The sequence below is a fragment of the Bidens hawaiensis genome, unplaced genomic scaffold, assembly GCF_021521415.1.
Source record: "Bidens hawaiensis isolate Kalapana, Puna unplaced genomic scaffold, B.hawaiensis_p1.1 tig00077747_1, whole genome shotgun sequence".
NCBI classification, from domain to species: domain Eukaryota; kingdom Viridiplantae; phylum Streptophyta; class Magnoliopsida; order Asterales; family Asteraceae; genus Bidens; species Bidens hawaiensis.
This window is the reverse complement of record NW_027503375.1, coordinates 6,205-22,418: the sequence shown is the minus strand read 5'-3', so window position 1 is coordinate 22,418 and position 16,214 is coordinate 6,205. Positions and strand designations below refer to the sequence as shown.

Here is a 16,214-nt window from a genome sequence, read left to right as displayed (position 1 = left end):
ATTAATCATGGACGAAACGTATAGATCGAAATCTTCCATACATCCGGGATCGGATTAGACTATTGATGATACGAATATCTAAAAGAATTTTATTAATGGCCGAGTTTGGAGAAAGATATGGTTACGTATGTGGGTGAATATTTATGTTATGCAATAGATAAGGCTGGATACCGAAAACCCTAGGGAACGCCACAACGACAGAAAATTCGCCAATGATAGTGGGAATAAATTACAGTGGATTTCGGGACGCAAATTCCCAAGATATAACAAAGGCATGGTGTAAATTGGGTAATCGCGGATCGATTAACCAATCCTCGCATTTCATCCCAATCCATGACGATTACCCCAATAAATTCTCGCCCAAATTCATGATGGTGAAATGGTATCTCGTCGTGGAGTACCATTTTCAATTATCTCAGATCGAAATAGTCATCCTACTTCCAATATTGGAAGGCGGGGAAGGAAACATCGAGAGCTTGAAGCTTTCTATGGGTGAAGTAATTATCACCAATTTGTTGAATTGAAAATGGGCGCCAATCAAGCCATAAGATTTGAATTGATTCGAAAAACAACCAATCGGATTTATAATATTTAAGATAAGCAGAAAGCAGTGCGAGATTGGCAAAGGATTTATGCCAACATTCAAAGGAAACCATTGTCACCGGAAAGAGGTGACAAGGCATTTTTAAGGCATCACCTTAGAGAGGTGATATGAGGCTTGGCAAAACCGAAAATAGCTCCTTAATATATTGGACCTCATGAGACTATCTCCATGGTTGGTCATTTAGTTTATCGATTAAAGTACTCCAGGGGCTAAGTACTATACATGATGTTTACCATGTATTCGGATTGAAAAGTACCTAAGCGATGAGGCAACGAAAGTACTAGTAATGGAGGTACTCATAGAAGATATACTTGATATCATAAATAATTCCGTAGAGATAGTAGACGGGAAAACTAAACAGTTTGGACATACCAAGCTTTATTGTTTAAGATTAAGTGGAATTCACAGCGAGGACCAGATTATACCTGGTAACGCGGGGGTGAATTCTGAAGGAAAAACCCCCCACCTTTCTCTCGGAAGGGGATAGCGGGCGTGTAAAATTTCGAGGACGAAATTTCTTAACGGGGGGAGAATGTAACGATTCCGACTAAACCAGGTATACCCTAACCGGTAGACCATCGTTACGTCATATTTAATGTCTGTTACATAAATTACCACAGTAATTATACGAGGATACATGGTTCACTGTATTGATTGTACGTGAATATATAATTCATCGTATTGAATATGCGATTAATCGATCGATAGTTATTGAAACCCGAACGAATCGAGGGTTCAATTATAGACGAGATATATGATATTTAGTGATGTTTACGAACTATTAAAGCTTCGGGATAAGTGAATTAAAGCACAGAAAAAGAATTTCGATTTAATGGTACGTCGGTACATTAAACGAAACCTTTAATACCAAACCGAGCAAAAGATGATCGATCAAGCCGAAAAGGATGCGCGATAATTAATGATATGATATTTTAAGTTAATAAATGTCATGGTTTAAGTTTTTAAAGTTTTTAAATCGGTTTTATATAAATTTCATTTTTAAGCCGAAAAACGAACGTTTTAGCCTCGTTTTAAGCCGAATTAAACGTTTAACCGAAAAACGAACTGAACCAGATTATCCAAAACATTATCCGGATTGCGGATATCCAAACATGTGGCTAAGAATGAAGAGGTGGGTCCCACCCCACCCCCACATAACTCCGATCGGATTAGGGAAGCATCCCCTATCCTTCCATTTCTTTTTTTTACAACAATCCATCCAAGTTCATCAATTCTCTCAACTTCATGATCGAAAAACCGAGATTTTTAGCAAGAAAACCGAGGTAAAAATCGAGTTATGTACGTGTTCATCTTCGTTTCTTGAGTTTGTTTGCAAGAAAATGAGGTTTCAAAGATGAAAACCGATTCTTGCATGATCAAGTGATGTATACGGGTTATACAAGGGATCTTGGTCCAAGAAAGGAGTTAAACGAACCAAAAACGAATTTTTACGGTTTAAACTTTAGTTTTGAAACAATAACCGGAACTATAGTGTAAGAGGCTTGATCGTGAGTGTAACTTGCTTGGTATTGTGGTATGTTGGTTGTAGGTTCTGTATTTAGTGGTAGATAAGGCGGAAAGACGAGTTTGTAGCTTGTAGTGGCGGAAAACGAAAGGTATATTCGGTTATGTTCGGTTTTGGAGTTTTTGGACAGATTGTGATAGGTTTAGAGTTGGATCATGAAATTTTACAGGGATGTTCTACACATGAAAATAAGAGTTCTGTGAATTTTTGGTAATTTTTGGATAAAGGATGAATATTTGGTGAATTTAATGCTCGGTCTTGGCCAAAAATGGTGAAAAATAGTTAAATATCATGAAAAATTCTGGAAAATTTCAGATAAGCTTTTTATAACATGTAAAAGTCACACACAAAATTTTAGGTCAGTTGGAGAAGTCTAAGTAGGCTTTCCGGTTAAACGAGTTCTAGGGTTTTCTAGCCCAGTTTTAGTGAAAATGGCATGTAAAAAGAGATTTTGGTTCTGGAAAAATTACAGGGGACTATGTGTATGGCAGGGGACATCCAGGAAAAATTTGGGATTTTTCTAAGGTCGTTTGGTATTTACGACATATTTAGTGTTTAAATGGTGTTTAAAAATAGATAAATAAATTTTAAATATAAAAATTAATTCTGGAAATATTTTTATAAAATTCCCCACTGTCAAAAAGTGATTTATACAAAATTTCAAGATCCGAGATTAAACGGATAATTATTTGTGCAAAACAAACTTTTAAAGCTTAAAACGAGTGAACCGGTAAAGCTCGCTTAAACGAGCTCACTGGTGTATAAAAACCCTAAAAATGGACTATTTTCATATAAATGAGTTAAACAAGTAAAAATAAATCATCCGAAAATAATTCGGATGATTTGAGTAATTTTAACCGATTTAACAGTTCCGGTGCACTAAAGACGGAAACGGGTCCCGCGGCCAATCGGGACGTCTAAACCGAGCTCTAATTTCACAACTTTAATTAAATTATCAGTCAACAACTATTTTCGGGTCGTGTGTGACCAAACTCATTTTTGAAACATAAAAACGTACAACCGTGCTAGGCACGCAAAACGGGGGAAACAAGCTATAGAAAATTGACTTTTGAACTCTAAACGATATCACAATCTGAGTCCGGAGAAGTGTTTCTGGTTTAACAATCCCCCCAGAACGGGTACAGTGCTGGGCTAACAGTGTCCCCAGATGTACCGGTTGATACAGTTAAAGTTATATTAATAATGAGTGTATAGTAACGATCGTAGGGATCATATTACAGATTGGACGTGTTAACTGATAATGATTGTTGTTACCTGCTTGCATGTGCTAAGGTGAGTTTCACGAGCCCCTTTTTCTGAACTGTTTTTACATATTTTCTCGGGGCGGAAGCATGTTACTACTGAAATGTTTAAATACATACTGAACGCATGGATTTGCGTGGATTTATATATATTTTATTGTACGGGAATCGTACGGAAATGTACTAAGATGGTAATTGTCTGAGTTGCTAACATTCTAAGGCCCCGGAACACGAGTGATTAACTGAAAGCCGGTAGAGTGTGGATAGTACTATTGGTCTGACAAACCCAACTGGTCCGGCATGGATTTGCTGATGTTTCCCAGCCAGTTGCACATGTCTATTTTGTTGTTATATATGCTATGTAATGTTAGACATAGCGGTTTGGGGCAGGTACGTGGGCGGAGTATGCGCCACGGGGTTGTGTGTGGATAGTCAGAGGTTTCACTTGTGGGCTCAGCATAATTACATCGTGTTTCTGGGTTAACATTGCCCCCGGAATGAGTACGGTACTGGGTTAACAGTGTCCCCAAATAATATTATATTTTGATATGGATTTATCATGGTTTACTCAAATTGTGAAACTCACCAACTATTCGTAGTTGACCCGTTTTCTCACATGCTTTTCAGGTACAACTAAGATGAAGTGATTGCTTACGTGCTAAGTGCTTTATGTGTGTAAGATTTGCGTGCAGGATGTTAGGATACATTATAATAAATAGAATTATGTATCGTATTGTATGATGTGTGTATCACCTAGACGGTAATGAAATACGAGATAATGTAATTTTGAAGTATATTAATGCATTCAGTTTTCTTTATAAACAATGTGGTTGATATCAGAGGTGTCTGTTGCATCCCGTTTACGTTTCCGCTGCGGTTACGGGGTGTTACACTTGCCAAAACAGTTGATTAAGAGTATCTCATGAATGCGGAAGTGTTGCATGGGAGTCTAGGTAGGGGTCTTGCCCGATTAAATTTTATTATATTATTATAACATGGCTTAGACTCTAGTCATGGGTATGACCTAGACCCTGATCAGATTTATAAATACAAAGATTATAGTTGAAATAATGTTTCCTTATAATTAAGAAACATAAGATTTTATATACAAAGGTTATAGACAAATGAAGTTTCATCTTGAAGAATAAACCTATTATAGATGTTTCCTCATGAAAAATAAACTTAACATATGATTAGGAAATAAACGAAAAGAGTTTACGTCTGAATATTTTATACAAACAAATGATCAATCAAGGGTTAAATCTATCAAAACCGGACTAAAGGTCTGTAGCCGGATCAAGAGACGATCCGGGTATTTATATAAACCTATTTTATTATAGGTTAAGCATCATTCATTCATAAAGGTTTTCAAACAAGATCACCACATCATTCAGAACAGACAATCACAGGTGAATACGTTAAACCTTTTTAAATCAGTCAAGATAAACAGGTTGTATATCTTAACAAAGTTGGTCAAATATTTATATGAGATTACGTGATCTCTAACATAAAAGATTTAAGAGATTACATGATACCTAATTTACAAGATAGAGAATAATAGCAACTCAGACCGAGTATACATGTGTTTTGATCCAAACATAATCTGTCTAGTCTATTAATCAATGCTACGTGGCCGCAATCTAGAGATCATAATAAAAGTTCTCCAATGGGCGTCAGTTCACGAAGAACCGAAATTGTGTGTGTAAGGCAAGTGCTACAAATCCCTAAAATAAGAGACGTTTTTGCTGAGATTGTTCAAGAAACTATCTTATCAGTCAGCTAAAGATCTATTATATGTTTTTAGATTCAACGATTCACCAGCATATCACTTACGTATTTTTCCCCCACATTTCAGAGAAACAGATTAGCACAGGTAGCAAGGATTTATAGTCATCCATGGAGATAGATGAGCGCAAGGTAGAGATGGCTCAGTTTTTTATTATTAAAATATTGCAAACAATATTTAAATGAGGTATATATATCAAACACTAGGATATATAATATCCAAGAAGCTTTTCTAAATATATTAATATTTTATCATAAAACAAAGACTTCCGCTGATATAACCCAGAACTCTTATATATTTACAAAGCAGGTTCCGACTATGGGTCACATGCCTAGGCCCTAAGTCGGGTTGTGATATATATAAAGTTCACTCATTCTTTTCAATTTATTTGTTCCATCAATTTACACTCAAAATCATCCAAACTGTCAATTCCTCTCAAGTCTCAAGTTTAACTTTCAAATGTCAACTGCTCAAGAATTATTTATTTTTTTCTCTTTTGTGATTCAATCCCAGGGTAATGTTTACTTCTTGTCATTACACATAATGTTTGTTTCCATAATGACAACACAAACGACATTCATGGAGACGTGTCATTCTTCGTAATCTGCTCACTTATGTTCGGTTTATGAATTTTATGTTCAACTTTAATTTTCTTTCATATTTTTCGAATAATGTTAGACACAAACCCTACTCAAAAACCAGGTTTGTGTCCAACCAAAAAAAATAACCACTCGTGAAACTAGTTTTCTTAATTAATTGTTTGGTTGGAACAAACTGGACTCACCTCAATTAACTAATAATTACTATAACCCGTTTTTTTCTAATACTAAATTAAATTAACTTGACAAATTAAATAACCAAAATAAACCTTTTTAATAAACCCAAAATATTTTTTCTTTGTAGATTGTTTTGTCATAAACCGAACGTGCTTGCCAAACTATTTTCTTTACGCAACTTCTCTTTAAGCCTATCTATTTATTTATATAGGGTCGCTCGTTGAACAGAACTTTGTCTATTCACTCGCTTAAAGGAATTTTTCTCTCTCGACTAGCTTACTTAACAAGTGAGTTTTTCATAACCCTTTTTTAACGCTTTTAAAATTTTGGGGTGTAGTATGTCACGACTTTTATGTCGGTAGTTATGCACTTGTTTACAAATCGATTCACATTTATAGTTCGTGTTAATATTATTCATAAGTATTGTTTATGATTATACATGAATTATGTGCAACGTGTTTATTGTTTTTATAGTGGATGTTACACAAACGCAAACACATACACATAGTGGGAGGGTCCGATGGGACGTGTCTGCGTCACTTAACGCTTGCAACTTCATTTTTTTATGCTTAGTGGTTCTTATTTCCCCTATTATTACAACTTCGGCTAAAGGAACGGGAGGACGATGCTACTTGCTTTCATTTACATTATGTTGAATATTTATTGTATGGCGATCGTTGAATCGCGCATTTTATATATATTTGTATATGCAAAAACTTATGAAAACTCACCAACATGTGTTGTTGACAAAATATATTATTTTAAATGTGTTGCAAGTTGATACAATGAAGTGCCATGACAAGAAAATTAGTTATATCTTAGGATTATTTCAAAGAATAATATTTTTTTCATTTAGATGTAATGTTGTTTGTCTCATTATCAAACTAGTTGTGTACTTGTGAAATTATGAAATAAAATAAATATAATGCCACTATTAATTACGAGCTTATGAATGATTTGTACAATGCACCTGGGTGTATTCCGCTTAAATCCGGGGTGTTACAGAATATATACGAACCACAATTTCAAGTACGCAAAAGAGGATGGAATGTTATCATATTCGATAGAGGCGATGGTTGAAGATAAACGCCTTGAGGAGTCGCCGACAAAGGAATGCATTTTACCTCTGAAAAAATAAACAACACGTAAGTAATTTCTTTGATCTTGGGTATTGTTTGCTTCTCCTGCTCCTAAACAAGGTTTTACTACATTTGCTTCCCAGGGTACACCATTTCGAAATTTTCTACCCGTTCTTCAGCTCTGCCTCCCCCATTTTGGGCTTTACTACTCTTAGTCACCCGCTTCTACATTGGTACCGACTCTACCGCATATAAATATAGTAACTCCATTACCTTTTATCGATTATTCATTTTATATTTTATATCAATAATTATGCTGGTGTTTTTACAATTACCAGTTTCTGTCCATGCGGGATATTCTGTGATATAGAGATATTGGATGAAAAGGTTGGAGATTGAGTCTCTTTTGAGCCTTCATGGTTTAGATCCTACTGTTAGCAAAATCTCTAGTACTCATAATATTTTTTTCCTAACTAGTCTATCTTGAGTCGAGATACCATAACCGATCTGGTTGCAGCTAGGATGTTTGTATATAATGCCCCCCCTATTTAAATTATCAATTCGTTTGAGATATGAGCGCTTCTGAATTTTCATACTTATCCATGGTTCATAGAGCTCAAGGTATTACGATAAAGGAAGATTCTTATAGACATCGAAGCGGTTAAGTAAGAAAATTCTAGCTTTGACGCTTCCTCTGTTGTTGAAAGTTTAAAGAGGAGAACGATGCCCTCAAGGCAGATGCGTCTTGTACTATTAAATGTGATCAAGTATTTGTCTTTTGCTTGTGATGAAACTAGAACCTTGGTCGGCCAAAGACACCTTAGATGGCTAGCTACTGCCCGTGCTTTAATGTTAAGTAACAACGTATTGGTGCTTTGAATATAACATTTAAGGACCAAAAGTAGCGAGATCCTAAAGCTTCATCTGCTTCAGAAACAAGTTTGTAAAACTTGTTATGCTTAGTGGTTCTCATTTCTCCTATTACTACAACTTCGGCTAAAGGAACGGGAGGACGACACTACTTTCTTTCATTTACATTATGTTTGAATATTTATTGTATGACGATCGTTGAACCGCGCATTTTATATATATTTATATACACAAAAACTTATGAAAACTCACCAACTTGTGTTAATGACAAAATATATTATTTTAAATATGTTGCAGGTTGATACGATGAAGTGCTATGACAAGAAAATTAGTTATACCTTAGGATTATTTTATAGAATAATATTTGTTTCATTTAGATGTAATGTTGTTTGTCTCATTATCAAACTAGTTGTGTACTTGTGAAATTATGGAATAAAAGAAATATAATGTCATTATTAATTACAAGATTATAAGTGATTTGTACAATGCACCTGGGCGTATTCCGTTTAAATCCGAGGTGTTACAAAAATATATATGAACCACGATTGCAAGTACGCAAAAGAGGATGGAAGGTTATCAGATCTGATGGAGGCGATGGTTGAAGATAATCACCTTGAGGAGTCAGCGACGAAGGAATGTCAGGATTTGACAAAACAGGGTTAGATAAGAATCTATATGAAACTGAATGGATGTGAAACGGGTCGGGTTATAACTCGCGCGGTGACCCGATAAACCATATTTTCAAAATGGGCTAAAAATTGCTAAGAGTGCATGTGGGAATGTGATGTCAAAAATTGTTTTTTTTTTATTAGAAAGTGTATATATAGATATTGATATAGGTATGCCAAAAAAAATTAACAATTACGTACTTGTATACTAAATTTTATATATATCAAGGACCGGTTCAAGTAAACACATTTTTTAATTCAAGAAATCTATACATCACAAGACTCTATGATTAAAGAAGGCCTTTTGAAATTGAATCATTTGATTTGGGTCAAGTAGCACCCCTGTTGTCATGGTACTAACTCTTTATGAAAAGGTTTTTGCATTTTATAATTAGATATTTCAAATTTTTAATTATTATAAGGTATCATAACTAGATAGCCATGAAGTAAAAATACTAATGAAAAATGTAATACATAATTCCAATGTTTTTTTTTATATTAGCTACTATCAGATTATCAAAAACTTGCGAAACAAATTCTGTTTAAAAAAAGAACATGAGGATTAATTAACTTTTAACAATAATTTCATTATCAAATTTAACATTGAAAATTTCTATATTTATATTACTAAGCATAAATCTGAAAAGACGACTAAGTATAAAATTCTAGGAATAAATTTCGTTGTATATGTATTGTATGAATGAATTATTTTCATAAAATTGAAGCTTAAATGGATAACAAAGGATCGTGTTATGTAAAAGACTTCAATGGACGAGACAAGAGTGGCGGTCTCAACGTGGTGACTAATTAGTCTTTGATTATGTCGATAATGGTGGGTATAGATAGATAGGCCATCAGTCCATTAAAGACGTGAGACAAGCTGTGAAGGGTACAAATAACATGTGGAGACAAGTAACAATTTGTAGGGATATATAATGAGGTAACCATATATTATATGAGACTTTTACTCTCAACTTTCTTGATACGATAGCAAAGTTTCAATTCTTTAGTTACAGTCAACCATTTTTAAAATCTCTTCAACGTAACTCAACTCCACAAAGACCTTTTAAATGTTCAAATATTATTATTCTACACATAGTTGCTGGACTTGACTATTAAATTGGCAGTCCTAATATACGGGAAAGAAGACACAAAATATGCAACTAGTACGCCAAGTTGCAACAAGTACATCTCTTTATGGGTCTCACCAAGTAGATTCACCAATCTACGCCAGACGCCATATATAAACCCTAAGTCCATGCTATTCAATATTCATACTCATACTCATACTCATACTCACAACTCCAATCCAATCCAATCCACCAAAATGGGTATTCTTCAACATCATCATCGCCAGTGGTCTAACGATCAAGAAATCGTACCCGAATCCGACTGTATCTCTTCCGAACACAGTTTATCATCAGTTTCTTCCTTAACATCATCGAAACAACCATTCCAAAGACACCAGTATCTCACCACCTTGAAGGCACACACGTCCTCTATAACCTCTCTTACTCTCACCGGAAACCACCTCCTCTCGGCCTCCTCCGACCACCAAGTCCGGTTCTGGCCTCGAGACTCCTCCAAAAACCTGGTGGCCTTCGGAGACAGCCCGGTGAACTCAGTGGTGGTTTCCGGTGACAGGTTGTTCACCGGTCACCAGGATCACAAAATTTGCGTTTGGAAAATATGTCACGAAGCTGATAATAGTAACAGTAATAGTAATAGCAATAGCGGTAGCAACAGTAATAGTAATGATAATAATAATAATAATTGGAAAATGACAACGTCGACATATCTCGCGACGTTGCCGACGCTTAACGATCGGCTCACGAAGATGTTTTTATCGAAAAACAATATAAAGACCAGCCGAAATAAGCGGGTGAATCACACGGACGCCGTGGTGGCGCTGGCGGTGTCTCACGACGGTGCTTTTCTTTACTCCGGTTCATGGGACAGGACGTTTAAGGTGTGGCGGACGTCGGATTTCAAGTGTTTGGAGTCCGTTTGTGACGCGCATGATGACGCTATCAACGCCATCGTTGTGTCTGAAGACGGGTACGTGTACACCGGATCCTCTGACAGGAAAATCAAAGTGTGGAGAAAACTGGCCGGAGAGAATAAACATGCACTAATAGACGTACTGGAGAAACATAAATCAGCGGTGAATGCATTGGCTTTAAGCAGGGATGGGTCGGTTTTGTATTCGGGTGCTTGCGATCGGTCGATACTCGTGTGGAAGAACGGGAACGATGGGCGGCATATGGTGGTGGCCGGAGCTCTAAGAGGGCATAGCAAGGGGATTTTGAGTATTGTGGTGGTGGGAGATTTGGTGGTTAGTGGGTCAACGGATAAGACAGTTAGGGTTTGGAGGGGTATAAGTGGAATGAAATATAGCCGTGTGTGTATTCTGGAAGGGCATAATGGTCCAATCAAGTGTTTGGCTGGTGCTGTGGACGCCTGTGGTTCAGATGAGTCTGGTGGTACTTCTTATCTCGTTTATAGTGGGAGTTTGGATTGTGATGTAAAGGTTTGGAAAATATGGGTACCCTTTCTTTGATTTCTTGTGTAAATTTTGATGAATCAGTGCAATTATGTAAGTATTATGTTGCCGTGTAATAATAGATGAATATCTTTTTTTTTCAGTACAATTTTAATGTGTCTTTTTTTATTGTACATTGTTAAAGAAATATCTCCGGCTAATAGTATATGGTGATATCTGCTTTCAGGGCCGTCTTTGAGGCATGGCAGGGTAGTCGACGACCACAGGCCCGACACCCCGCTAGGTTCCAAATTTTGTTTTAAAAAAAATATTATATGTATTTTTATTAAAAACATGTGTGTAATCAATGTTTCAACACAATTACATAACCACTTGCTTGGTCTAATGGTAAAGGGGTATGACATCTAACCAAAATGTAGTGGTATTCGGTCTTATTTGAGACAATTTTAAGCTTATTTTTATACAAAATATTTTTACACAACTTAAATCATAATCAAATAAGCCCATTTATAATTAAATTGTTTAAATCCAACAAAATGTTTCTTTTACATTAGGCCCAAAAAAAGTTCGCCTTTAGCCTGTTTTTTTTCGTCTTTTCGCAGCCGGTCCTGTCTGCTTTATCCGATAATCTAGGTGAGTAGGTGGGAGTAGGATTGTGATAATGATAACGAAATTGGAAAGTGAGTGAATATAACATAAAGTTGGGGTCTTTCTATTAACGTATACGAATGAATGATCTATTGCACGTTTACAAGATATTTATATGAATGCATCGCTTTATTACTAGCTTTTAACCGTTGCTTTTAACCCTTGTGTTACGAGTGTTGTTTTATATTTTACGTTTTCAATATATATAAAAATATATATTTTTAACTTTTATTTTGTTTATTGTGAGAAAATTAGTAAATAATTATATATTTAAGGTTTGATAATTAAAATGTTTCACAAATAAATGGAATATTTTTGGGTTTGGTGAGACTCGTAACCCACTTTTTTTACTATAAATTGTTTTAAATAATAAATAATATCTTATTTTTTAAATCAGACATTAATTTTTGTATAACTCTATTTTATAGGATTGTCATATCAAATATTTATTAAGATTAATTTTTAATATCACGAGATGTTATAAGCCGTTTAAAGGCTATCTGGGTTTGATAAGACTCATACCCACGAATTTGGGTCAAATGCATGAAAAACTTTCATTTACAAATAAAATAATATGATGACTTTAGATGAGATTAGTAAAAACCATATAGCTTTTAAATGTTTCATTTATATATATTTAAGATGGGCATAATCACATCTACTATAACGTTAAATAGTGGTTCCCTTGTAGGACCACAATATGTCAATAGGTTTTTTACACCTAAAAGTGTAATGCATAAGACCCTGATGGTTTTGAAACCTATAGTAGATCCCATGTTTTTGTTCTCTCATGTATGGATCATGTAACACAGTATTTGTTTTCTCATAAAAGGTTTTCTTAACCTATTTTGTCTGCATCGTATAAACCACGCGCAAACGTTTAGATTTGCAGTGTGTTTGTTTTTTTGGGAAGACATTTCATTAAAAAGAATATGTGTGTCCTCTTATCCTAGAAGACATAAACTATAGTCTTCTAACCTCTAAAAGGTTTAAACTCTAATGCTTGCAAAATAAATTAAAAAAAAACATCACATTTCTTCTTTCCCTTTTCATGTCACCATCATACTCTCCTCCACCCTAACTGTCGCAGCTGCCATCGCACCACCTCCTCTAAGCCACATCCACCGACAAATCTCCATCCACATGTAATGTAACTGACTATGTTATGTTTTGTGATTAGTGTTAGGTTCGAATTTAGCACTTGGTTTGAATATTTTAGGTTTGAATTGAACACTTGATTTATGTCTTGGAAAATTATTTATGTTTGTTTAGGTTTGAATTGAGCACTTGAAATGTTGTTTATGAACTGAGCACTTGGAAAATTGTTTAGATTTTAGTTTAGTTTATCAGCTTGCAGACGTTAAAAAGCAAACAATTTCTTTTTGCAAATGAAAACACATGATCCAGATTATTCATGACATCATTTACGTGTAATACGTTATGATTTATATCGATTAACTAGTTATTTGATATACTAAACAATATCGCGGAATAATATTGTAAAGGATTGACAACATATTCACTTGTAAACATTGGTATATTGATATAACACTTTGAGTACATATCAGAACTATTGCAAAAACTCTTGCAAAATGATAAGCATGAAAGCTATATATATTGCTACAGTGTTCACGTATAAGCTTTGGTTAACGTATAAGCTTATATGATCGTATAAGCTTATACACCTCTAAGGCTTATACGCAACATTACAAACTTTCTAATAATGACATTTTTAGCCCCTTATACAATACACATGACACATTTAGCCCACTAGACCTAGCATTAGACATTAATGCTCTAACAAACTCCCCCTTGGATATTGCTAGGTCTTTAATCCATACCAAAACTCTTTTTCGATACTCCTTCCATGCTTCATCAAACGACGGATTAGTAGATCCTTGTTGAGATGTAGGCCTAGACACACCCATGTCTTTATATTGAAATCTATTCCATGACGCCTCCATAACTCAATCTTTAAGATATCTTCCAAATCAGCTTCAGGTTTCTCTTGCTCTTCACTAACAGCCCTCCAATTAGTTTCACATGCTCTACCATAATGTATTTTCTTATCAAAGCATAATTAAGTCCACAACCTTTTGAAACTGGTTGGCTTGTGTCTTTACTTTCTCATCATTACATTGTATCTTGTTTACATGAAGTGTCTCAATATCTTTGAAAGAACAGTTTATCAACCACATTGGATCATGCACTCTAATCACATCGTAATTTTCATTCCCACGATCCAAATATATGCTCGCTTCACCAGTCAACGTCAAATAATACCAACAAAGGAAGTAAGGATGAAAATCTTGTTCCATTGGGTACAACGGTATAATGCGAAGTGAATCTGGCCATGTATATCTCAAAGTTCTTATCAATTCCCCTTCAGGATTCTTACGATTTTTTGATTTGAACACCTTAGGCAACTGAGGTGTCCATTTCTCGAAACCACGTTTAGCCTCTTTTACCATAAACTCTACATCAGTATTCAACCAATCAGCATCAATATCTGGTTCAGGAATATCTTTTTCAAAATCAAACGTCAAGTCATCCATAGAAACTTCCAACATCTTTGCCAAAACAGATTAATCTATTGAAATCTCCCCCTTTTCCAAAGCATCCACCATATTAGAAACACAGAAGTTAGAAGTAATCAAGTCTTCTAATTCCTCCAAAGATTTGACCTTTAGATTCTGATTCCTGTTATGGACCATCTTGTTGAACATCACCACCAACAAAATCAAATTTCTTTTCAGACTTACCAGCAATCGCACCAGCACCACCTTGCGGTGTATCATCATCATCTAAGTCATCAAAATCATCATTATCAGAATCACCAAAGTCTAACATCTCCTCATATTCTTTATCTTCTTCTTCCCCCTCAAAAACCTTTACATCTGATTGTTCAATAATAGGAACAAAAGATTCAACAACTACTGGATCATTACTCATCACTGGCTCATTAACAAATTTAGTAACATGACTAGATTCATTAGCTTGCACAGAATCTTTAACCACATCATCAACAATAATAGGCTCTTTGATTTTAGACTTTCCTTTATCAACAGCTTTTTCCAAATCATACTCCCCACGAAAAGATGCCTCGGCTACACCAATATCACCACCATATACCCTTTCAAACATGGTGTTATCAGCTTCAGCTCTGTCAACTTCGGAGTTAAAATGAATACCGAATTTCTGCTCGATGATAACAAAGTATTTCATGTGTTTAACAAGTAAATCATCAGATAATTTCCTTTTACGCTCACTTTCATCCAACCTCTTCTTTATTTCAACGTTATCAGCTTGTAAACAATCAATCTCATCAACAAGACTTGTTATCTTCACTTCTTGACTTGCAACCTTTTCTTTTAGCGAATCAACCTCTTCTTTTGAAGGACAATCTATTTGCAGATAAACATTAGTAAATGATTGTTGAGAAACTTTCGGATAAACTTTTGGTGTTTCTAGATGCACAAAAGCATCAACCTAATGTGTATACTTTTTGGTTGTTGGTGTCTTCAACAAATGATCATTCGCATCATTTAAGTTTACTTCAAAATCATGTGTTTTATCAGCTTCAGGTGCTTTAACCACCTCTGGAGTTTTAGCAACTGATGTTCCTTGAACAACTTCAATGTCATCAGGCTCATCAACCAAACATTTATCAATTACTGATATTTTCACCATATGCTTAATTCTTTTCTTCTTTGGTTGACTTGTTTCTGGAACGTATGTTTCATCGTCATCATCAAACGTTTTCTTTGATCTACATTTCTGACGAATATCATGCATAGCTCGAGGATCAGCTAAGACTTTCTTTGGAATCTCACTATCAGATTTTGTTTCTTCATCATCAACTAATTGATCATCAACAACAGGTTGTTGTTGAGCACCAATAGGATTTGGAATAGGAGCAGGAGGTGTAACAACCTCAGTCTTAACAACACGCTTACGTTTCTTTTTAATATTTGTGAAACTTCAGCTTCAGCATCTTCAGCTTTCACAAACCATTTACCACCCAAATAAACATAACTCTGCATCCTCTCATTCTCATTCTCCTGTACAGAATCACTATCAATTTTTCTCCACTGATTATTCGACTGAGCAACATAATCAGGATTCAGTAAATGCCCAAATAAAGCTCTGAACATAGGAATTTGTTTCTCGTTCTTTTTTCTAGTAAGACTTTAGCTTAGCACACCCAGTAACAGACATGTGAGCTAGCTTCATCTCCTCCCCTATCTTATCAATATCATGAAATTAATGATTAATAATCAGTTGAATAAACCTCGGATACATTAGCCATGTGTTATCAAAATATAGTTTCATGTGCTCGAATATAACTTTAGAAAAGTTATATTATAAGTATACGCACAAAGCAGTCATCATGCACATTTGGTAATCCAGAATTTCTTCATAACCACCCTTCTTGTTCCCAAAACAATGTATTATCACATGTACCAATAACGTATAAGGTCTTGACAACCCAG

General features: G+C 35.1%; 1 protein-coding gene across 1 annotated transcript; it reads left to right on the top strand.

Moving 5' to 3' along the window:
- The first annotated feature begins 9,852 nt into the window (after positions 1-9,852).
- LOC143606863 (protein JINGUBANG-like) lies at positions 9,853-11,215 on the top strand. The gene has a single exon (XM_077082491.1). It carries the CDS (start codon positions 9,898-9,900, stop codon positions 11,128-11,130), a length of 1,233 nt encoding a protein of 410 aa, XP_076938606.1. The 5' UTR covers positions 9,853-9,897; the 3' UTR covers positions 11,131-11,215.
- Positions 11,216-16,214: the final 4,999 nt, after the last annotated feature.